General features: G+C 41.2%; 1 protein-coding gene across 1 annotated transcript in view; it reads left to right on the top strand.

Moving 5' to 3' along the window:
- The first annotated feature begins 3,861 nt into the window (after nucleotides 1-3,861).
- The window catches only part of muc13b (mucin 13b, cell surface associated), a 93,996-nt gene continuing 72,983 nt past the window's right edge, over nucleotides 3,862-24,874 (top strand). Inside the window, exon 1 of the mRNA XM_043675055.2 lies at nucleotides 3,862-5,247. Within this exon, the coding sequence (XP_043530990.2) occupies nucleotides 5,151-5,247 (97 nt within the window). The 5' untranslated portion in view covers nucleotides 3,862-5,150. The remainder of the gene's footprint in view (nucleotides 5,248-24,874) is intronic.

Consider the following 24,874-nt stretch of genomic DNA (forward strand, 5'->3'; position numbering starts at 1 on the left):
AATGAAATCTGGTCGGCATGTACAGGCTGGACCGAAGGGTCTGTTTCAATGCTGTACATCTCTATGACTCTATGAAATGACCTTCAAACTATTTGAGAAATCTTTCCACAAGTTCACTTATCTTTTTCTGTTTCACAACACCACAATGGAGTGGGGCTCACAAACAGCAGGTGCTGACATGCTGTCTTACTGATGTAAGATCAAAAAATTGACAATCGTTTGAATATGTGGAATGTTATTTGAATAAAGCAATTCAAATTCATAAACCAGCTTTGTGCTGAAATGTGGAAATCCGTTTACAGCACACAAACGATGTATCGTCTTCTCTGTTCTACGTTTTGGTTTTTATGCTATTGTAAAATATGTAAAGCTTTTTATTAAATTGGAAATCGTAAATTGAAAATGGAGTCAAGAATTTTTTTTGGAGATCTACATAGGAAAGAGAAAAATCAATCTGACATTCTGTACTTAATCATTGCACATCAAACTCACTGAGTATCTGGCATGATAAGCAGTCTATAGCCCTCTGGATGTACCTATATCACATGCACTGTTATGGTTCAAAAGGATGTCTCACTACCACCTTCTCAAAGTTCATTCAGGATATGCAATAAATGGTGACCTTGCCAGCATTGTCTACATTCTGTGTATGACAATGAAAAGAAATTATTTGCTATGAGGTTGCATCCCGATGTCTAGTTTGTGAACATGCAATATTGATTTGTAGGTAAAGAGTAGCCACTTGGACAAAATACTAGATAGAAGTTAGAAGCCATCTGGGCTACATTTTAACTTCTTCCAATAGGATGGTGTGGATGATACTCAATTGTTAAATATCTCATGCAAATTTCTTCTCTAATAGGGACAGTGTCAAGGTATGTTAATTGAAATTCCTATCCAATATCATGAAAATTAAAATTACCCCATGGAACCCTGTCTCAGCAAGAGTCAGAGTCCTCAGCAGAGAAATGGAGAAAGCCATAATTCAAAGTATTTTCAAAGAACCCATACTAGTAATAAAAGACTGTCAATTTTACATGAGGTCATTAATAATAAGTAAAGCTATTATAAATTTACAATTCATTAACAAAGTTGCTTAGTAATATAATCTTACGCTATTATTTAGAATATGAGCTGATAGTCCCTGTGATAACTAATTTAACCAAAACCATTAACAAACTGTATGGTGACCACTGGAAAGAATGAGTAACTTCCTTTCCAGTGATTTCTGTACATAATAATTCATGGTGAAGATTTCCCTGAGTAAAGTTAGAGTGAAACCTTTTTCACTTCCACCTTTTTTTGCTAGCTGGGAAAGAAAATGAAGTAAACCTCTAGAATTTAGAGGTGCTTATCTTTTCCTGCTCATGGGAAGGCTTCAGCTAAGCCTGGCTGGCTAACACTGCAGCCTAACCTGATCTTGGCATCATTTTCATTCAAGTGAGCATGCACAACTGAATCCTCTCAAAAATTTGTTGTGTGATTGTAATTCTTATAGTGAAGAGTTTTGGAAATCCAGGCTGCATTCCTGTAGGATGTTCTGTAGATGTCTGTTGTAAGGGTCGCAAAAAGAGCACGAACATAGTTATGTTGAGCATTGACCTTAAGGCAGAATTTCACATGGGGTTGTGTGGGGGTGGAGTAAGAAGGGCCAGCAACATAACGTTTGGAGATTCTGCTTGAAACCTTTCATAAGGTTGGCACATGTACATCCGATTTGAAGTACAAGTCGAGGTTGAGATCCAAATCCTCGCAGGCCACAAAGATGTGTTTTGGAGCATTCCCCTCATTTGAAACTATTCACAATAGTGCAGCATTCCTTCAGCACTGAACTGGAGTCTCAATCTATTTCAGGTCCTGAACCAACAACATTTTGATTCAGAGGTAAGTGTGCCAGCATTAAACAAAGATGACATAATTTAATTCAAACTAAAAGGAGACCATTCTGTCATCTCTTAAATGTTTTGATCCTGAAATTCCTCAACAAGTTCACTTAGCCTCTTGTTCCATCCATTAGCCTCTTTCCACCTATCACATTTCCGACGCCCCTCCCCCAAGTCCCTCCTCCCTACCTTTTATCTTAGCCTGCTGGACAAACTTTCCCCATTCCTGAAGAAGGGCTTATGCCCGAAACGTCGATTCTCCTGTTCCCTGGATGCTGCCTGACCTGCTGCGCTTTTCCAGCAACACATTTCCAGTCTTGTTCCATCCATCCTTACAAATAGATAGATACAGGCTGTTCTCTGGCATTCATGTGCTCACATTCCCAGCCGCACTCACACATTCATGTACACCCACATGAGCACAGCACAATGTGCAAAACTTTGCACAGGAGCATGGAGTACAAATGACATGGTACTGTTCAATTTGCTTTGAAATAGACTCAGCATAACCCAAGGGATTTCCTTAGAGGTATGCCTAGTTTTGATTAAATCTGTTGGGGTGCTATTACAACTTTTAAGCATGTTTAATGGAAATTATTAAATAAACCAATAAATGATTAATTGCTGACAGTATGAAGCAGATGATATTTTATCATTAAATAATCATACAGTGTACAGATATTGGTAGGTTAAGCCTTGAAGGAAAATTGTGTAAAAAACATGCTCAGACTAATAGCAAGTAGAAAAGTACCTGTACGAAGAATAATGATCATGTTGGTTATTAATTTGCTGAAATGTTATTAATTCTCCCTTATTGTGAAACTCCTTGATTATCAGGAAAATTCACTATTTGGAGGATCGCTTTAATAAACTTGACTATTCCGTGTGCAAGTATGTAGATGTCATTCGCTTCACTTCATAGAGAGTAAGGTGCTTCAGGTAATTCTGAAAACATTCTTTGTCTTCTGAATAGGAAATAATATTCCATATTGTGTGCATTTCAAAAATTTTCAACATAAACCAGTCGTGAATAAATGTAAGTGGGGACCAAATACGTATTCCCCTCACAGCTTCTTCCCTCAGTCCAAAGGAAGCTGACACAGAATGTGATACGGTCTCCCAAGGGTCAAGCACCCTCCAGTATTTGATTCAAGACCGACTATGACTCAGCTTTTTTAAAAATCATGTACACATCACAGATTAGCTAATTTCTTATTCAATCTCATCCACAGCCCAGTGAGTAGCATTCTTGACCTGGTGCCTGTAGGATTATAATTTTCAGCGTTTGGAAGTCCTTCTTTCTTATAACATAATGTTCATTCGCATGCTCATTCTAGCAGGAACTAGATCATGATCTAAAAGCAAGAATTTTCCATCTTCACCAACTCCAAGCTGGGACCAGTTATTTCTAAATCAGTCTTGCCAAGTGTAAACTGAAACTTGCTGAAACTTACATGTTTGAAGCAACACACACTACCTAAATTCACAATGCAGGACAAAGAGCCCGAAACAGCTAGAGGTTACTTAATAAAATAGCTTGACCCAGGTATACGCTCTATGCAAAAGCAAAGTACAAAAAATGCTGGAGACCTGAAATAAAAACAGGGTGCAGGAGAGACTCAGCAGGTCTGGCAACATCTTCAAATGAAGAAAAGTCATAAGGATCTTGAAACATTAACTCTGTTCCATTCAATTTGCAAAGAAAATGCTTTATTCATAAAACATAGATAATGGTTCAAGCCAGACATTACAGGAAATGCAATATTAAAATTACATTTTTCATTTGAGCATTGCACGTTTAGGTAAGAATCTCTACAATGTGGAAACAGGCCCTTCGGCACAACAAGTCCACACTGACCCTCCGAGGATTAACCCACTCCCCCCCCATTCCTATTGCTCTACATTTACCCCTCACTAATGCACATTACCTACACATCCCTGGACACAATGGGCAATTTAGCATAGCCAATTCACCTAACCCACAACACCTTTGGATTGTGGGAGGAACCCCACACAACACAGGCAGAATGTGCAAACTCCACACAGACAGTCGCCCAAATCGAACATGGGTCTCTGGCACTGTGAGGCAGCAATGCTAACCACTGAGCCACCATGCCACCCACTTTGTTCCTCCATCCAAATGCAAAATTGGAACATTTACCAAATATGAGCAGAAATTACATACATTCCAATACAAGGGGTTCAATTACTTAACAGCTCTGATGAAGAGTCATCTAAACTCGAAATATTAGCTTGCTCTGATTCCACAGATTCTATTGTGATTTCCAGCATTTTGCTGGTTTCAGTACAGATTCCAGCATTTGCAGAAATTTGTTCCTATTACTTCACAGCCCCTTGGCACATAATGGCAGAAAGGCGTCAAACAGTGCCCTTTTCCCAGTGTACCTTCGGGGTTGCCCAGGGTTTAGGGTATCCTTTAGCACTGGTCCTGGACCTTGGAATGTGCCACTCGGTTTTGGACAACTGGAAGATCAACAAGTTTCAGGCAGACCAAAGGCAGGTCTTTGAGCAAGTTGTTGGTACTTGAGGCGCAATTGTTAACCCTGGTTCTCCCTCCACAGATGCCAGCGCATCTGCTGTGCTTTTACAGCACTTTCTGTCCTTTATAACACCATCCACGCGTTGTGGAGCACGGCGGCGGACGTCAATGGAAGGGATTTAGTGCCGAGTTTCTCGCTCCTGGGCTGAAATGTTCGGAAATGCTGATGGCAGTTCCATTATACCTCAAGTCCTGTGGGTGTACACCCCGCATGTCTGAGATGCTGGATGTAATTACCCCCCTCTGTGCATTCCAGTAAGGTTAGCGCTAGGAGTCTGACTCAGACACACACATATACGGAACCACTGGCTGTGTATTGTCATGTATTCTTGTCAACTTGAGTCATCTCGCCCTAGGGGCAGGAGCTGAGTCTTTGCAGACGATACGCCTTTAAGGCCGGCGAGAGGGTGGAGTCTGGAGGCGCCGTGAAACCGCTACATCTGCTGAAAGTGACCAGAGCCGGGAGTTTTGCTTAACACCTGTACGGTACAGTCCACACAGGGAGTGCGGATGACGGACTGATTGACTGACTGTCTGGGAACCAGGCCCGTTCAGCTTTTCCGTGGGGGTCGTCAAGGGAGAGACCGCCTGAAGCAGCAGCACTGTCTTTTGGATAAGGAGCCCGCGACCTTTATTTGATTCTCTGCCCACCATCAGCAACCCCCTCACCCTGCTCTCTCAGGCCGAATTTGTAACCAGCAGCCAGGATGGCGATGATACGCAGAGTCACATTGACTTGCCTCCTTTCGCTTATCTGCTACATTACAGTGGAAGGCGACACCAGCAACAGCACTGCATCCACGGGTAGGTCACTGGGAAATTGTCCCCCTCATCCTCCTGAGGGTTTACTTGGATGGGGGAGGGGGGGGGGGGGTGGAATAGTAAGAATGGTAACAAACTTTGTTTAAGAAACTTTATTTTTTGAAAAAAAAATGCATCTTTGTTGAATTCCTTTCCAAGAAACCAGTGTTTTTTTTAAAGAAAGCAAGAATCCATCAGGCGTAAAGTTTCGCTAATCTTCTTACAATGATTCGCTGCGGTTCACATAGCAACTGTGCAGTGACTCAAATAACCTGGAGCAGTCCAGTGAGGTATCCTCATGTTAGTCCGAAATCCAGATCGAACACGTTTAAATCTCTGCCAGTGAGGCTTGTTGTGCGTGTGAGATATATTGTCTGAGCAACATTGCGCATTTTTTTCCGTTTGCGTTACAATGAAGTGGGAGTGACGCCGAAAACAAAAATTCACTGGCTGTAGCTTTCAGCGTGTTTTTTTTTCTCTCTCTCTCTCAGTTGGTATTGCCACGGTGGAACCCGGACAGTTCAGTTGCTCTCTGCCCATGCCCGCTCACTTTAATTTTATCGGTTGATGAGCCACCAGCATTAACTAGCCCTTGATATTAAGCATTTGGTTTGAACTGTTTTGTCCATAAAACCGCCTCCTAGATCAGTCTGCCTAAAGCGGACAGTGATGAATGTTAGAAGTCTTTCCTGGGCTCCTTGCGGATCTTTCCTTTCAAATGGACACTTGAGTAAAAAATAACTTGAACTATTGAATGCTAACAAGCTGTGCCCAGCAGTTGTCACTGTTAGCTGAGTCCCAGTCTCCAGTTTAGTAACTGGAGGGAGGCTGTCTCTCTATTGTTTCAGTGATACCAGCCCCTTTTGTGAAGGGAGCGTATGTGTATCTTTTCCTGAGTTGTGTAACTTGTCAGTGTCAGAGGTGTACAAGCCATGTTTCCTGTCATTCAGTTGATGCACAAGAATTAGGAACAAGATCAAACCATACCTCCAGCTCTGCCATTCAGTATGATCACAGCTGATCTCAGATTCAAAATGCAAGCACTGAGCTCAACAGATCAATAGTGCAAGCTTTACCCTCCACATGGAGGTTGCCAGGAACAAGAAAATCTGTGTTACACATGTACGGGCTGTTTTAAATTGGATTCCCATTTTGATCTGCCTTTATCCATCTAAGTGGTAGGAGTACAATGCTACTATGATTCACTGTTGAATAGCTGTACCAGTGGTTGGTCACCAATGGAACTTGGAGCATGTCAAGGTTGGTTTGAAACTATGGAGATTGCAACATATACAAATGTCGCAATTGACTTGCATTTGACTCACTTGGACTGGATCACAATCAGACAACTCTAGTACACTGTCAGAGTAATTTCAATAAACGTTCATAATTTGAAAGATATGTAGCTTCTTTTTTTCTAAAGTTTGTTATTTAAAGCTAGGCTTTAATGGTATGGAAAATTAATTGACTGTAGCATTACCGAGTCCAATTAGAGCCCTACTTGTCTGGTTGCCTTTTGCCTGTGCTTCAGTTCTGCCCAGATGAAGCTGACAATATTAACTGATGCTCAGGCTGTTTTGGTCAGAGGTTGGCGGCAATTAGTCAAGAGGTTTTATAGTGAGTCAGGAAGCAAGGTGATGAATCGGCATTTAGCTTTTTATTTGGGCTAACTTCCCCTAGCAAATTGTTTCTGTAATTGCAGGAAGCAGATTCTAGGGTTGTGCTTTGAATCTTTGTGCTTTTTAATCCCATTTATACATACAAGGGTATGTAAGGATCAGCAGTAGGCCGTTTGATGCCTTTGCCATTCACTAAGATTGTGACTGATCTGATTTGTGACTTCAGCACCACATTCCTGCCTATTCCATAAGTTTTGAAAGAATTGTTTTTAAAGGTGGAATGTTTGTAACCACTTACCTCTTAGCTGTGCACTATACTATTATTCTGGATTAGAGTGGTGCTGGAAACTGTTCCATTTACAGTTCCCATTCTTGGTCAGTACAGCTGGTCTCTAACTCTTCAGTTTGAGCACAAGTAGAATGGTACAATCTGCTCATGCTGCTCCTAATTGTTATTAAATGATCCAATGGGAAATATGAATCTTAGGTGGAAATGGTACATGCTAAACTGCTGACACACACAATAGGCTCACAAATCTACAGAATAAAGTCTCAAATTTAAAAATTAGCTTTTTCTTGATGCTAGCTTACCGCAAGGGATGAACTCAGATTTCTCCAGTTTCCTCATTTCCCCTCCCCCCACCTTGTCTCAGTCCCAACCCTCGAACTCAGCACCACCTTCCTAACCTGCAATCTTCTTCCTGACCTCTCCGCCCCCCACCCCCACTCCGGCCTATCACCCTCACCTTATCACTCTCACCTTAACCTCCTTCCACCTATCGCATTTCCAACACCCCTCCCCCAAGTCCTTCCTCCATACCTTTTATCTTAGCCTGCTTGGCACACTTTTCTCATTCCTGAAGAAGTGCTCATGCCCGAAACGTCGATTCTCCTGCTCCTTGGATGCTGCCTGACCTGCTGCGCTTTTCCAGCAACACATTTTCAGCTCTGATCTCCAGCATCTGCAGTGCTCACTTTCTGCTAGCCTATTCAACACTTGTATGATCGTCAAGATGAAATAACTAAAGACTCGCTGAACACTTTGTTTAAATCTAGTTTGATGCAGGAGTTACCTGTTCTAGAGTATGCTGGGTCTTTCACCATCTCTTTCCATCATCCAGTTGAGGTTGGGTGCTGGCTCTGGATTTACATTTCAGCATTAGTAACACTGAGTTTGACTGCAACCATCATTTATCTAAACCACAACCTAACTTCAAGTTGCAGTGCGTCCATTTTGTTCACTCGTCATTTACAGCCATCCCTGGCTGCCCTTGGGAAGGTGCTGGTGAGCTGCCTTCTTGAACCACTGCAGTCCATTAAATTAGATTCCCTACAGTGTGGAAACAGGCCATTTGGCCCAACAAGTCCTTTGAAGAGTAACCCACCCAGCCCCATCCCTCTGACCAATGCACCTATAGCATTTTCAATCCACCCTAACCGGCTCATCTTTAGATTGTGGAAGGAAACCAGAGCAAACCTGGAGAGAATGTGCAAACTCCACACAGTCACCTGAGGTGAGAATTGAACCCAGGTCCCTGGTGCTGTGAGGCAGCAGTGCTAACCACTGAACCACCATGCTGCAGGTTATGGTTATAAATGAACTATAACAATTGGCTACTTAATTTCCTACAATTGACTTCTTCTCCTTGGGATATCGAGATTCATGTCTTGATAAAATGGAAAAGCTTAATCTTAATTCTACTTTAGATGGTGGTACTGTCTAATAGTGTGAAGCTTGTGAATTTTTAACCATTCATGGAATCTGGTTATCGTTGGCAAGGCCAACATTCCTTGCATTTTCGTATTAACATCATGCAAAGAACTGAGTTGAAAAATTACGTGGAGGTGAATCATGAATCCCATCTGTGTTTTGCAGAGCTTGGGGATTAAACAGAATGATTTCTTGTAAATACACATTTCATTTGGAATTCTAATTCGCCCGATTTAAACAACTGGCCAACCGAACTGCATTCAGTAGTTATTGTTGTCAGTAAGGAAAGGAAGACCCATCATCCTTGACTGGTGGTTTCCCTGTCAAAACAATTCTTCTCTGTGTTTGAATACCTCACGGTTTAGGTTTCAATGTTTTAAAACCTAGCAGAGCAGCCAAGTGATATATTTACACAGAGTCAAAATCCATTTGTCAACTGCAAATGTTTCCAGGAAATTTTTAAAACGTATTGGAAATTAAAGCAACTGTTGAGGCTTATCAACTTAGTATTTTTATGATCTACCTTTTGGAAAAATCAGATTCGTTGCTACAAGTTAGTTTGAATAGTAAATGCCATAAATAGAGTTTAAACAGCGGGGACCGCCCAGAACAAAAGCTTTCACTGATGCAGAGTGATTCCAAACTAGTAACAGCACACCAAATATTACCTTCCAAAAGCTCCTGAGTTATACTGAGAAATAAAAAGATGTTGTAGAGAACATTGGCTACTCACTTGGCCCCAGTGTGAACTCTGCCCCTTCCTACTCATTGGCTGCTTACGAGCCTCTGGTATGTATTCTGTCCCTTACTACCCACTTAGGCATTTTTTTTTCTTTTTGATTCTTTTCTGCCTTATAAGAATATTGGTGCCATCCTAACTATGAAATGGTCAGTTTGAATCTGAGAGGAGTGCAGTAATGATCAGTTTTGAATGTATGCATTATGGGCTGATTGGACCTCTGGATGGGAAATATGTGAGGAAAAGGGCAAGCCATTTTTACTGTGGCTGTTAACAGAATTGTATGCTTACAACAGTAAAGGCAATTGAAGGACTTTTATAAGAGGATCTTTCAATCTACATAAAATTCTTTTAGCTTTGATTTAAAACATTTTCAAAGACGGAACTATTTTCTTCCAGGAAAGACAGCTCCATGTAATTATAAATCTCATAAAAGAGGGGTCAGTCTCCAAATCATAAATTGTTGACAGAAGATTTGGTTACAGGGCACCTCTGCTGGGAAAACTATCTCAGAAGAAGTTAGGGACTTGCTGGGAACAGAGCAGCTATCTCTTCCCAAGAGATGATTTTAGTTAAAGAATGCACGCTTATAAGAGCCTCCCTTCTGAGCTGAGTAATTAAGCTCCTGGGCTCGCTTGCAAGTCTTAATGTTGCAATTGAATGACTCGCCCGTGGTGCCCTGCTTGTCTGTGTTTACACTATGTGACTCATGCTTGATTGCACTTCTAAGATCTTGACAAATGAAGGACGGATAGAGCTCACTTTGGACAGGTGTCCCTCCAAGATAACAGCAGGTATTGCAACATATGACAAAAGAAAAGAAATCACATCTGTGCAGCATTTTCCATGATCTCCGACTGCCCCAAAGCTCCTTGTAGCCAATGCCTTTTGAAATGTAATCACTGTTGTAACGTAGGGCATGTGGCAACCAGCATTATGCACAGCCTGGTCTCACAAACAGTAAAATTGATAAGGAACTGATTTATTTTTCATGTTTTGGATGAGGTCTGGGAGAAATCCCCACCACGTCTTCGAAAACCATGGAGTCTATTAGTAATCCGGAGCAGTAGTGGTTAGTTCTGTTTCACCTTATATCTGACACCACCAAAAGTGTAACATTCCCTCAGTACTGCATTTAATTTGTTATGTTAAATGTCGTACTCACGACCTCTAGACTGGGCCTTGATCCTGTAATCTTCTACCTCAGAATTCTTCCCTGAAGGCGTGAATCAATTCTATATGGTATTATTTCCAACATCATTGCCTTTCTTGCAACATGTATTGGCATTTTTAAACTTTTTTTTGCTTTTGTGGAATAGCTTCTTCTGTCCTGATGAAGGGCTTTTTCCTAAAATGTCGTCTATCCTGCTCCTCGTATGCTGCCTGACATCTTGACTCTAATCTCCAGTATCTGCAGTCCTTACTTTCACCTTGCTTCTGTCATCAGTTGGTTGATATATTTTACCAACAAGTTCAGAGGTGTCATGACACACCTCTCGAACGGTTTGGACTTGGATGCGAGCCTCCTGGCTCAGATATAGGGACACAACCACTGCACCACAAGAGCTACTAGCTTCTGTGATCAGTGCTTCACTGGCTGGTTTTGGATCATCTGTAAACCTTTGTTTTGAAGTGTTGCTGGGATTTATTGTCTTTCTGTAGATAACAGAAAATAGGATCAAAGGTGAATCTCAGCAGCATCTTTGGGGAGAGAAACAGAGTCAACGTTTTGAGTCCAGCATGACTTTCTTTGGAACTGCACATCAATGTTAACTCTGCTTCTCTCTCTCTCCTCAATTGCCATTAAATCTACTGAGTTTCTCTAGCACTTTGTTTCTATTTCAGATTTCTAACATCCACCGTACTTTGCTTTGTTGCTCTCATATGTTGGGGGCTGCCTCCTTGAAAGAAGTTAAAAATCACACAACACCAGGTTATAATCCAACAGGTTTATTTGGAAGCACTAGCTTTTGGAGCACTGCTCCTTCATCAGGTGGTTGGGGTGGTACCACCTGATGAAGGAGCGGTCCTCCAAAAGCTAGTGCTTCCAAATAAACCTGTTGGACTGTAACCTGGTGGTGTGTGATTTTTTAACTTTGTCCACGCAAGACCACCACCTGCACCTTCAAGTCTTGAAAGAAGGTTGCAGTCCAATTGGCTACTTAGTCAAAGTTTAATGAAACTTTTTCTGTGCTGTCTGATGCTATAACGCTATTTATGAATCTGTAAATCTATGATTCTATGACTAGATAGTGTATTTCAGTGGGTGTGGAGCACGTATGGGCCAGACAGGATACAGGAAATGGGATTCCTTTCCGAACAAATATCACTGATTCAATTGGATTTTTAACAGCCTACCTACAGCTTTCTGATTATTTTTGCTGCTACCAGCTTCACATTTCCAGATTTTAAAAAAAACTGAATTCAAATACTCAAACTGCCATTTCAACTCAATTTCTCAGCTCAGTAATATAGTTATGACACTGCAGCACCCAAGTTGAATTATTGGGCTAATTATAGCCAATTGTAAGGCTCCTTTTTTTTTAAACTACCTTTCATCAGGATTAACTAAAATGTCTTCCACTTTTCAGATGCTGGTTGCCAATATCTGCCTCTGCCAGTTGATGTTGGCATATTAAAATTGTCCCTGGCCAACTTTCTGCTTTTCATAAAACCAAAGAATTGTGGATGCTGGAAATTAGAAACAAAATCAGGAATTGCTGAAAAAGCTCAGCAGGTCTTGCAGCATCTGTGGAGAGGAGGCAGAGTTAACATTTCTGGTCCAGTGATCCTTATTCAGAACTGATTGTAGCTAGGAAAAGCTGAAAATGTGTTGCTGGAAAAGCGCAGCAGGTCAGGCAGCATCCAGGGAACAGGAGAATCGACGTTTCGGGCATAAGCCCTTCCTGAAGAAGGGCTTATGCCCGAAACGTCGATTCTCCTGTTCCCTGGATGCTGCCTGACCTGCTGCGCTTTTCCAGCAACACATTTTCAGCTCTGATCTCCAGCATCTGCAGACCTCACTTTCTCCTGTAGCTAGGAAAAGGTTGGTATATATGGTTAGAGAAGAGTGGAGGGAGTGGTCGCCCAGTCTGCACTTTGTCTGCTCAGTGTAGAGGAGACTGCATTGTGAGCAGCGACTATAGTAGACTAGGTTGAGTGAAGTGCAAGTACTTGCACAAAGTGCAGACTGGGTAACCACTTTGCAGAATACCTACATTCTGCCTGCAAAAATGATCCTGAGCTTCCAGTTGCCTGCCACTTCAACACACCACCATGTTCCCTGGCCAACATCTTTCTTAGGCTTACTACAGTGCTCCAGCGAAGTTTAAAGAACTGCATCTAATTTTCCGCTTGGGAACCCAACAACTTCTGGTCTCTATCAAGTTCAACAGTTATAGGGCTTGAGCATCTCTCCCATGTCCTTACCCTATCTCTCACACCAGGCCTTGTTACCACATGGACTGGTACCACACACAACCAACCCATTGTCAGCCACTAATAGTCCCGATTAGTTATTCCAGGCTGACTTTTATCCACTTCTCTGTCTGCCTGCTTTTCTCTCTCTCTGGTCTCCATCTCCACCTATCATTTACAATTTCACCCCCCCGACCACCTTTCTAACATATAAACCAACATTTTCCTAGCTACAATCAATTCAGAAGAAGGGTGACTGGACCCGAAATGTTAACTCTGCTTTCTCTCCACAGATGCTGCCAGACCTGCTGAGTTTTTCAGCAATTTCTGATTTTGTTTCTGTTATTTATTTCGTGCTGAAGATGGAGTTAGGGAATTGTAGCTAATTGATGTGAGCTTTGAAGTTGTGTGTTAGTCAAATATCAGATTACCGTAGGGACAAAGGACGTGTCTAATCCTGTTCCCAACTGCATTCTTCATAACTGTGGTCATTGTGTGGTGATCAGGAATGCAAACGCTGGCCAATTTCCCAAACAGAAGCTGTTTCCAGATTTATCAGCGGGCTGATTTGCCACAAATTACCATTGTGTGGACCTCATGCAATTGTAAATTTGCCAATTTGCTCAAGCCAATGTCCAGAAAATCTTATTCTTAAACTGGGGCGCCCCAGACTTTTGACACTTATCATTACGACAGAGTTGTAATAAGATTCCGACTCACGGCACAAGACGCACATCAACTTTTTTTATTTCAGAAATACTTTTTTTATTAAAAATCTTTATACGTTCTAAATCACATTCGTACAGGTCTGCAGTGTTTAAAAAAAGTCAAACAAAAGATTGGAACTTTGACATTTCTCAGAGCCTCTCTACAGTTGCAAATAAAACAGACATTTTCTCCTTTATGTTCACTATGTTCTATGAACCATTATGTTCATTTTGAGGCCCCAGGAGGGTCTGACAACTGATTGCACCCACGTTATAATTTGGTAGAAGGACCCAAGACTGTCAGTTTTCTCCCAGTACGCTTTGGCGGTAGCTTTCCTGAGCACATAGTCCTGGACATTGAATATGCCATTCTGCAACAGTCAGTCAAGTTTACAGTCAAAAACCAACAAGTTTCAGGTAAACCAAAAAGCGTCTTTCTTTGTTTTTTATTCATTTTTGTGGGATGTGGGCTTCGTTGGCTAGCCAACATTTATTGCCGTCCCTAGTTTGCCCTTGAGAAGGTGGTAGTGAGCTGCCTTTCTAAACTGCTGCAGTCCACCTGCTGTGGGTTTATCCACAAGGCTATTAGGGAGGGAATTCCAGGACTTTGACCCATTGAAGGAACGGTGATATATTTCCAAGTCAGAATGGTGAGTGACTTGGAGGGAAGTGTGAAAGTGGCAATGTTCCCATGTATCTGCTGCCCATGTCCTTCTGGATGGAAGTGGCGTAGTATTAGAAGGTGCTGTGTGATGATCTTTGAATTTCTGCAGTGCATCTTGTAGACAGTATGCACTGCGGCTACTGTGTGTCGATGGTGGAGGGAGTGGATGCTTGTGGATGCAGTGCCAATGAAGTGGGCTGCTTTGTCCTGGATGCATCAAACTTCTTGAGTGCTATTGGAGCTGCACCCATCCAGGCAAATGGAGAGTATTTCATCACACTTCTGACTTGTCATTGTAGATGGTGGACAGGATTTGGGGGATCAGGAAGTGAGTTACTTGCCGCAGTATTCCTCGCCTCTGACCTGCTTTTGTAACTACTGTGTTTATGTGGCAAGACCACTTGAGTTTCTGACCAATGATCACTCCCAGAATGTTGATAGTGGAGGGGTTCAGTGATGGTAACACTATTGAATGTCAAGAGGTGGTGATTAGGTTGTCTCTTATTGGTGATAGTCATTTGTGTGGTGCAAATATTACTTGCCAGTTTTCAGCCCAAGCCTGGATGTTGTCTAGACCTTGTTGCATTTGAACGTGGACTGCTTCAGTATCTGAGAAGTCGTGAATGGTGCTGAACATTGTGCAATCATCAGCAAACATCCCCACCTCTGACTTTATGATGGAAGAAAGGTCATTGATGAAGCAGCTAAAAATAATTGGGCCTACGACACTACCCTGCGGAATTCCTGTAGAGATGTCCTGGAGCTGAGATGACTGACCTCAAAGAACCATGACCATTTTTGAATGTGCCAGGTATGACTCCAATCAGTGGAGAGTTTGCACCCTGATATCCTTTGATTCCAGTTTTGCTAGGATTTCTTGACGCCACACTGGGTCAAATACAGCCTTGATGTCAAGGGCTGTCCCTCTCCCCTTATCTGACAATAGACAATAGACAATCTCTGGAATTCAGCTGTTTTTGAACCAAAGCTGTAATGAGGTCAGGTGTTGAATGGTCCTGGAGGAACCCAAACTGATTGAGCAGGTTATTGCTGAGTAGGTGCTACTTGATAGCACTGTTGATGACACCTTCCATCACTTTACTGATGATTGAGAGTAGACTGATGGGGCAGTTATTGGCCAGGTTGAATTAGTTCTGCTTTTTATATACATAACATATCTGGACAATTTTCCACATTGTTGGGTAGATGCCAGTGTTGTAACTGTACAGGAACAGCTTGGCTCTGGGAGCGTCAAGTTCTGGAGCACATCTTCAATACTATTGCCAGATGTTTTCAGGGCCCATAGTCTTTGCAGTATTCAGTTCCTCCAACCTTTTCTTGGTATCAGATGGAGTGAATCAAATTGGCTGAAGATTGGTATCTGTAATGCCTGGGGACCACTGGAAGAGGCCGAGTTGGATCATCCATTCGGCACCTCTAGCTGAAGATTGCTGTGAAAGCTTCAGCCTTATCTTTTGCACTGATATGCTGGGTTGTTCCATCATTGAGAATGGGCATATTTATGGAGCCTCCTCCTCCTCCAGTGAGTTGTTTAATTGTCCAGCACCATTCTCGACTAGGTGCAGCAGGACTGCAGAGCTTACATCTGATCCCTTGGTTGTGGGATCATTTAGCTCTGTTTATCACTCACTGCTTTGGCATGCAAGTTCTCCTGTTTGATAGCTTTACCAGATTGACAGCTTATTTTCACGTGTGCCTGGTGCTGCTCCTAGCATGCCCTCTTGCACACTCTATTGAACCAGGGTTGATCCCCTGGCAGAATGGTAATGATTGAGTGGGGGATATGCCAGGCCATGAGGTTACTGAATTTGCTGGAGTACAATTGTGCTGCTGTTAATGGTCCACAGTGGCTCATGGATGCTCAGTCTTGAGTTGCTAGATCTATTCGAAGTCTGTCCCATTTAGCACAGTGATAGTGCCACACAAGAAGATGGAGGTTATTCTCAATGTGAAGGCGGGACTTTGTCTACACAATGTCTGTGTGATGTCCCTCTTACCGATGCTGTCATGATTCACCGAGTTGATGGTCCTCCAGGTCAGTTGATATTTGTCTCGCTGTGTATCCCAGGGAGACCTATATCAATTGCTTCTTGTGGTGGATTCTACTGACAATCAATAAAGAAATAGGTCAAGGAAATTGGTCAGTCTTAGCAACTCTGCCACCCAACTTCTGAGTGCAGCTAACTTGGCACCAACAGGTCATTGAGCCCTGGTTTGTCCCTTGCTAATGTCACCAAGATGCTTCTATCACCCTGAGGAGATTTTTTTTTCTCTCTTCATCTGTGAGATGAGGTGAGACTGTCAAAACTGTTTTTGAGAGGAAAAGAGCTAGAAGTGTATATTCAGATTTGTGTTGGCAACAATGCAGTCCATATGTCAGTTTAAATGATTATGTGAATGTTGTTTATATGACAAATCATTTGCAAGTCTCCAGCACTGATTATTTTTTTAAATTACTGTTTGTTCTTGTAACCTAAACAGGAAAATCTAGTTTCAGTATAAAAGTTTTCCACATAATGCTTGGTTAGCAGATTTTGCATTTGTATTTAAATCTCTGCATGCTTGGGCTGGCAATAATATACATTAGAAATTCCAAATAAAGATCTGCCCTCTGATCAGATCAGCAAATTCAGAATGGATAAAGACTGAAACCTTGGTGTTATTCTAATCTATGTTGTTCAGCTGCTAATTTCAGTAGATTTGCTGAACCATCATAGGGGTCATTCCACGTGGTGTGATCCACTGACAGGTAATTAAATCAATGCAATTCTTCAAATGAGTATTCAGTACCTCCCCTTCATTGAGAGATCATCTTTGCTTTAAAGTGCATTGAATCCATTTGGAGGAACAATTTATTTTGAGCCTGAAGCTTTTCTTTGCTAGAATACTTTAAAAACATAAGAACGAGGAGCAGGAATAGATCATTCACTCTCTCACTTGCTCTGTTATCAATACTATCAGGGCTGATCTCATCTCAGCCTCAACCCCACTTTCCTGAGGTCTCCATAACACTTAGACACATTTTTAATTAATAATAGGTTGATCTTCTCTGTAAAATTAGAAACCACTGCCCATTGACATTTAGTGGTGTTACCATGACTGAATCCCCCACATCATGAAACCCATAATGATAGCGTTAAAAATCACACAACACCAGGTTATAGTCCAACAGGTTTATTTGGAAGCACTCGCTTTCAGAGCATTGCCCCTTCATCAGGTCACAACCACCTGATGACGGAGCAGCGCTCCGAAAGCTAGTGCTTCCAAATAAACCTGTTGGGCAATAACCTAGTGTTGTGTGATTTTTCACTTTGTCCACCCCAGTTCAACATTGGCAACTCCAAGTCATGACTACAATGATAACATCACGCTACTTTTAATCCCTGTTTGTACTCAAGCTGTGCTAACACTCGCTATTCATTCCCTACATGTGAGCTACAGGTACCCAGGTACTTGTTTTCAGTTAATGGCACTGTGCAAACATCAATGACTTTTAGCATGGGGCAGCAAAGAAAAGTAAAGGAGATAAAAGTGAATGATTGCAATCTTGGCTGCCAAGACATTCAAATGAATGATCATTAGATGAGGACTTGACAGGGTAGATGCGGAAAAAGATAGTCTAGGACCTGAGGTCACACATTTAAGACAGAGATGAGGAATTTACTGCTTTCTGAGAATGGAAATTTGTGGAATTCTTTTCTGCAGAGGGCTGTTGAGTCTGGGTCATTAAGTATATTTAAGGCTGAGATAGGTTTTCAATCAGTAAGAGAATGAGGTTTATTGGGAAATGGCAGAAAAATGGGAGTTGAAGATGGTCAGATCAGCTGTGATTGTTTTGAATGGTCGAGCAGGTTGAATGAGCAAAATGGGCTATTTCTGTTCCTATGTCATTGCTTTAAGTGGCTGAGTAGATTCTGTCTAATAATGTTTTAGTGTTGTATGTAGTTAGTTTAATTTTATTGTAATATTCATTTATTATTAATAATTAGGCTCACTTGACCCTTCTAGGGGTGGAAAGCTTACCTTATGAAGAATGCTATGCTGTTCAAAATTATGTCTACTGAAGTTTAGAAGAATGAGCGGTGGTCTTGAGGGATCAGATAGGTGGCTACCAAGAGGATGTTTCCTGTTGTTTCGTCTCCCTTTTAGACACGTGAGAATTATTTTTCACTCGTGTAGAATTCTTTCCTCAGGAAGTAGTAGGGTCTTAATCTTTAAATTTATTTAAAATTGAGTTAGATGCATTTTTGATAAAACATAGAAGATGAGGTTTATGGGTACAGACAAAAAAAGTGGAGCTTATATCACGGCCAGATCATCCATGATCATATAACATGGTTGAGCAGCCTCAAAGGGTCAAATGGCCTATTCTTGTTCCTCAGTCCTATGTTACTCTGTATGAAGGCCACACCAGGAATGGCAAGTAATATTTCAGAAAGTAACTTTATTTTGAGTAGAGGGAACCAGTCTGACACAATGTTGGAATCCCTGTTATCTTCAATTAATTAATTTTAGTCTCTTTGTAAACTTTCCTAAACATTTTGCTTCCTATAGTATTTTTCTCACTCTTTTACATCTGTGTGGAGTATGGACAAATTAAAAGAAGAGGCAACAGTACACTCCTGAAAGAAAAATTAAAAATTATGGAAATATATAAATGTGTCAGTGTCTAATGGAGATCCAGCTACAAAATTGAAATGACAGAGCAAATGGGGGAGTCAATTGACAGCAGTTTTGCATCTGGGTCTAAGGTTGACTGAAAAGTTAAAAATTGCAAAAACAAATGAAGGGGAATGGTAGATGAAAGTAGGGAGAGGACTAGGGAAAATAAAATCTAGAGAATACTTTTGAATTTGGTCTTTGCTAAAATTAGAAATGTGTTTCTTGTGATCTGATTTCTTTTGTACTTTTTTTGTCCTTCCAGTTCCCAAACACACCTTCTGACTCACCAAAAGTTGGAGCAGACTGCCCTTACCTTGATTTGAAAAATTGTTTAGTTGCACATACAGCTCTGATTACATTATACTTGAACTATTTTAAAATAACTTCAGATGTTATCAGGCTGAAAATTTGACAGAGGGCAAGAGGTTAAGGAACAAAGCATGCCACTATGCCAGTATGGGTAGGGGGGAAACGATAGGCTGAAGTATTTTTATGTCCTGTATGTGTATAGTTCATTATTAGATCATTCTCCCCTTTTTTTCTGGAAATGCTGAGGTCCCAGGATTCAGCAGAGATGCCTGTTCATATACGCTCCTTAGCTGAAATCGGCCAACTTGTTAAAGACCAGCAAATATGCATGAACATGGACGTAAAAACTCCATTCACTAATGAATGAAGCTTTGTGCATCACTGAGCAGTACTTATAAATTGGATCCTAGGAAGGTGGATGGTAACTGTGGAATAACCTTTTGTAAGAAGAGATAATGTAGTTTAAAGTTGTGTCCCCAGTGTCATAAAGCAGGTTTCTTTCAAGTTGGGGCCACAATTTGGAGGGTAAGCCAATAATCTTTGTATTTATTTATTTCTTGCATTTTGGAGTGTCTTTATTTCATGAGGTTGCCACTTCAGTCTTCCTGTTTGGGAACTCCCACACATCACTGATAGTAAAGTAGGGCAAGAAATAATTAGGCAAGTTTTAGCTACTACTGAGAACAACTAACTTGGCACAAGCTGTTAATTGAGCCTGTGATTTTCTTGATCTTTATGATGTTTACCCAAGTTTGTTAATGTTTGTCATTTAAGAAGCATGTAAAATAATGCGAAGACAGGTAAACTTGATGTTTTCTCTCTTATTCCTTCCCCAACCCCAAGACTTGCATGGTATACACTTGTGCAGCCTATAAATACTCAAAGGCTTGAATGCACTTTTGGCTGAGAGATCAAATACACTGTTTAGTACTTGAACAGAGATCAGAAAAGCATTGTGTTTTTTTTAATCGTTTTCTGTTAATCATCGCAGATTTTGGTTACTGCAGTTGGCCTCTGTAATCATACACTGAAGAGGCTTGAAACAAATTTAACCAAAGTTCTGGGTGGAGATGAAGGAAAATTTCCTGGAAAGAAGGAACAGATTAAGGTTGTTTGTGCTGTCAAACGGACCCTGAAGAGTCAGGGGAGAAACTAGCAAAAAATGCCATGCACAGACTTTGTTAGTAGTTGTGAAATAAATATGAAATAATAACAACTGAGGAAGTTTTGTCTTTTTAAAAAAAGGAACTTTCACGTCAAATTTCTATTAGTTCAGTTCAATGTGTTTTGAGATGCAGTTACTAAAGTATTAAATCAATATAAAAGTCATGACTTAACAGGTTATGTTATTGACCAGTTCCTCTAACAACTTCCATTTAATTAACAAAAAGATAATCACACTAAACATGTTCAAATTGTTGCTTGAGTTGTCATGTTTTGTTAGTGCTGAAGAGTTATGGGTGTGACTGACTGTAGACACTTTTGACAGTTGTTTAAAGCAATGTGTGTAACCAGAATGCAGTTTAACTCACCAACTATATATAAAGGAAGAGCAAATGATTTATTAATATGGGGCCGATGGGGAAGGGTCCACGTCAGTACTGAACATGCTTAAGATTGAAGGCTTCCTGTTGAATCTGTCCGTTCTAATGCTGCAGCTGTACAAGGTTCGGATTAGACCACACCTGGAGTACTGTGAGCAGGTCTGGACTTCACACCTCAGCAAGGACTATTCGCATTGGAGACAAAGTTAAAAATCACATGACACCAGGTTATAGTCCAACAGGTTCAATTGGAAGCCCTAGATTTCGGAGCGCAGCTCCTTCATCAGGCGGTTGACCACCTGATGAAGGAGTAGCGCTCCAAAAGCTAGTGCTTCCAATTAAACCTGTTGGACTATAACCTGGTGTTGTGTGATTTTTAACTTTGTACAGCCCAGTCCAACACCGGCATCTCCGTATCATTGGAGACAATGCAGTTTAGACCTACTGAAATGATACCTGGGCTTTGAAAGAAATTTTGGAAGAGAGACTATACAAACTAGCATTACATTGTCTACAATTTGAGTTAACAGATGGTTTGATTAAAGTACCAAGTTATTAGGTGAAATAGATAGAAATATTACTTTTGGTGGTTGGGAGGTCTAGAGCAATGGAATATAATCTTTAAAAAAGCCAGATCGTTCAGGAGTTAGTTAATGAACAAATAATTTTAGCCACGTCTTTGGGTGGATCTAGTTCTTATTGTGCTGCTTATATTATGTTTAGCCGAACACTCCCTAAATCTATAGCTTCCTTTGCCAACGCATCCATGGGAATGTTTGAGAATCAGACCTTGTACAACAAGTTCATATTTGTCAGTACAGAATAAGTGCCTAGGGTCAGCATGGTTCTAAGACTGCTGTTTTGTTTTACGAGTAAGTACAATATATTAACTTTCCAGTGTCAACTTGGCTTAATAATAATACTTTCACTTCTGAGTCAGAAGATCACAAACTCAAGCAACACTGTAGGTTTTAGGTGACACTTTGACTATTGAAGATGTTATCAGATATGCTACTGTGTAGATGTTTTGTTTAACTGAAGTTTGACTTGTGTTCGTAAAGCTGAATGTACAGGATCCCACATTACTCTTTCAGAGAGTACAGTGAGTTCTCTCTCTCATCCTGGCTGACTCTGATTCCTCAATCGACATCACCAAAATGAATCAATAGCTTGTTTGTGTCAGAAAAGAATTGGCTGCCACATTTCATAGGAATAAGAGTTGGCCATTCAGCCCCTCGAGCCTACTGCACTTTTCAAAACGATCATGGTTGATCTGTTGCCTAACTCTATATGCTTACCTTGGTCCCATAAGTCCTGATACCCTTGCTTAATAAAAACATTTTTTATCAAAGATGGAAATTTAATAATTGAATTAGCATCAAATGCTGTTTGAGTTCCAAACCTCTGCTATTTTTAGTGTATGTAAATGTTTTGTAACATCTGTCCTGAATTGAGAATATGGTGCTGGAAAAGCACAGCAGGTCAGGCAGCATCCGTGGAGGAGGAAAATTGACATTTCGGGCAAAAGCCCTTCATTAGGAAGGACTTTTGCCCAAAACATCGACTCTCCTGCTCCTCAGATGCTGCCTGACCTGCTGTACTTTTCCAGCACCACACTCTTGACTCTAATCTCCAGCATCTGCAGTCCTCGCTTTCACCTATCTGTCCAGAATGGCCCAGTCCTAATTTTTATACTAACACCACTGGTTCTGGTATCTCCAACCAATGGAAATTGTTTGTCTTTGTCTCCCCTATCTTTCCCTGTAAATATCCTGAAAACCTTGATAATATCACCCCTAAACATTCTAAAATCTAGAGAATAAAGGCCTAATTTGCCTACTTTCTCCTTATAACTTAACACCTGAAGTCCATTTAACATTCTTGTAAACCTGCATTAAACTCGGTACAGGGCCAGAACATCCATCCTAAAGTGTGGTATCTAGATCTGCTCCAACTACTTGAAAGTGGGATCTAATTAGGGTTTTGTATAACAGCAGCATAATGTCTGCATCCTGATACACCAGCCCTTTAGATGTGAAGACCAGTGTTCCATGAGCCTCTTGACTGTTTTGCAACAGTGACTGCACTTTAGAGGTGCTTCATCAATTGGTAAAAAGTAAGCTAAAGTCTCTTTAGTTCCCACGGCTGATGTCTCATTAGAGTAACATTACTGCTGGTGGTGGTTTAACCTGAGGGTCGTCATGGTACACTCTTCATCGTAACCGTAGCTGGTGCAGGAAATTAATCCACACTGTTGACATCACTCTGCATCATAAAGCAGCCGTCCAGTCAACTATGTTAAGTGCCGCCCCCTCCTTTGTCAATTGTAAACTGCTTTGGAAGCTCCTGAGAGTGTGAATGGCACTATATAAATGCACAGCATTATTTATATCTTGCTGTACATTAATTGATTGCCCTCTCTTAGCAATGTGACTTTACTTCCAAAAATTATCCATTGGCTGTGAAGTGCTTTTCCAAGTCCCAAGGATTTGAACAATCCTTGAACGGCACGGTGGCACAGTGGTTAGCACTGCTGCCTCGCAGCGCCAGAGACCCGGGTTCAATTCCCGACTCAGGCGACTGACTGTGTGGAGTTTGCACGTTCTCCCCGTGTCTGCGTGGGTTTCCTCCGGGGGCTCCGGTTTCCTCCCACAGTCACAAAGATGTGCAAGTCAGGTGAATTGGCCATGCTAAATTGCCCGTAGTGTTAGGTAAAGGGGTAAATGTAGGGGTATGGGTGGGTTGCACTTCGGTGGGTCGGTGTGGACTTGTTGGGCCGAAGGGCCTGTTTCCACACTGTAAGTAATCTAATCTATAATGCCCTGCCCTGCCACAAGTATAATTGACATGAATTGAAACTCCCTTTACCCTCGTAATTAATTTAAGTATAGGGGAATCCAGAATTTTTTAAAGAACTGAGATAATTCTGATGTGAGGTTATAATCAGTACAATATAATCAGTGAATATTGTACAAATTTCAATTTAAAAAAAAGCTTTAGAATGTACAGCAGGTCCTTGTAATGTTTGTCAAATTTCAATTGTTGCATTTTTGACTAGCCATTAAGAATTTCATAGAACTTAAACTTATAAAATTACAAGTCTCTCTCTCTCTCTCTCTCTCTAATGAGTAAGTAGCCGTATGGTCCAGTCGGACGATCGTGACTTTTCCTTTACTGGGCCTGTGGCTGGTGGTGAGGAAACCAAAGAGGGACAAACATATCTGACCTCATCCTCACCAATCTACCTGTAGCAGATGCATCTGTGCATGTGACCACCATACTTGTCGATACCAAGACCAACTTTAACATTGAGGACATTCTCAAGTGTGTACTGTGGCACTACAACTTTGCTGAATGGAATAGGTTTGTAACAAATCTAGCAACTCTGATCTGAGCATCCATTAGGTACTGTGGACCATCAGCATCAGCAGGATTGGACTTAATCACAATCTGTAACCTCATAGCCCAGTGTATCTGTATGTCACCAAGTCAGGGGAGTAACCTTGGTCAATTAAAAATGAGGTATCAATATGGTAAAGCTACAACACAAGGTTAATTGAATGCTAAGCAATGTAAGCAGCAGATGATAGACTGAACCCAATGATCCCACAATCCCAGGTCTACACTCCTTGCTCCTTCCACATCACATCTAATCGTGAATGTTGGACAATTAAATACTTAGAGGTAAGTATTTCCATCCTCAATGATGGGGCAGCCCAGTGCATTAATGCAAAAGACAAAGCTGCAACAATGGAAAGCATCTTCAGAAAAGGTCTAAGTGGACTCTTGCTCCAGACCTAGCTGTGCTCCTAGCTAAGCTGTTTCGAGGACAGTTACAGCACTGGCATCTACCCAACGGATTGACCAAGCATGTCTCATTCACAGAAAGCAGAACAAAGCCAATTACTGCTCCATCATTCTAAGTTCCATCGGCAATCTGATGAATGGTGTAACTGACAACATTCCTGGCAAAGCTTGTAATTTCTATCTCAGAGATTGGAAAACTGTCAATGTAGCACCCTTATTTAAAAAGGGAGAGAGGCAAAAATCAAGTAATTCTAAGTCAGTTAGCTTAACATCTTCCATTAGGAAACTGTTGGAGTATATTTTAAAACAGGCAAATTGCAGACCATTTAGAACTTCCTGAGAACCACCTGATGAAGGAGCGGCGCTCTAAAAGCCAGTATGCTTCCAATTAAACCTGTTGGATTATAACCTGGTGTTGTGTGATTTTTAA

The sequence above is a fragment of the Chiloscyllium plagiosum genome, unplaced genomic scaffold (genome assembly GCF_037043375.1).
Source record: "Chiloscyllium plagiosum isolate Xiang-an unplaced genomic scaffold, Cpla_swu_hap1 HiC_scaffold_32, whole genome shotgun sequence".
Lineage (NCBI taxonomy): Eukaryota > Metazoa > Chordata > Chondrichthyes > Orectolobiformes > Hemiscylliidae > Chiloscyllium > Chiloscyllium plagiosum.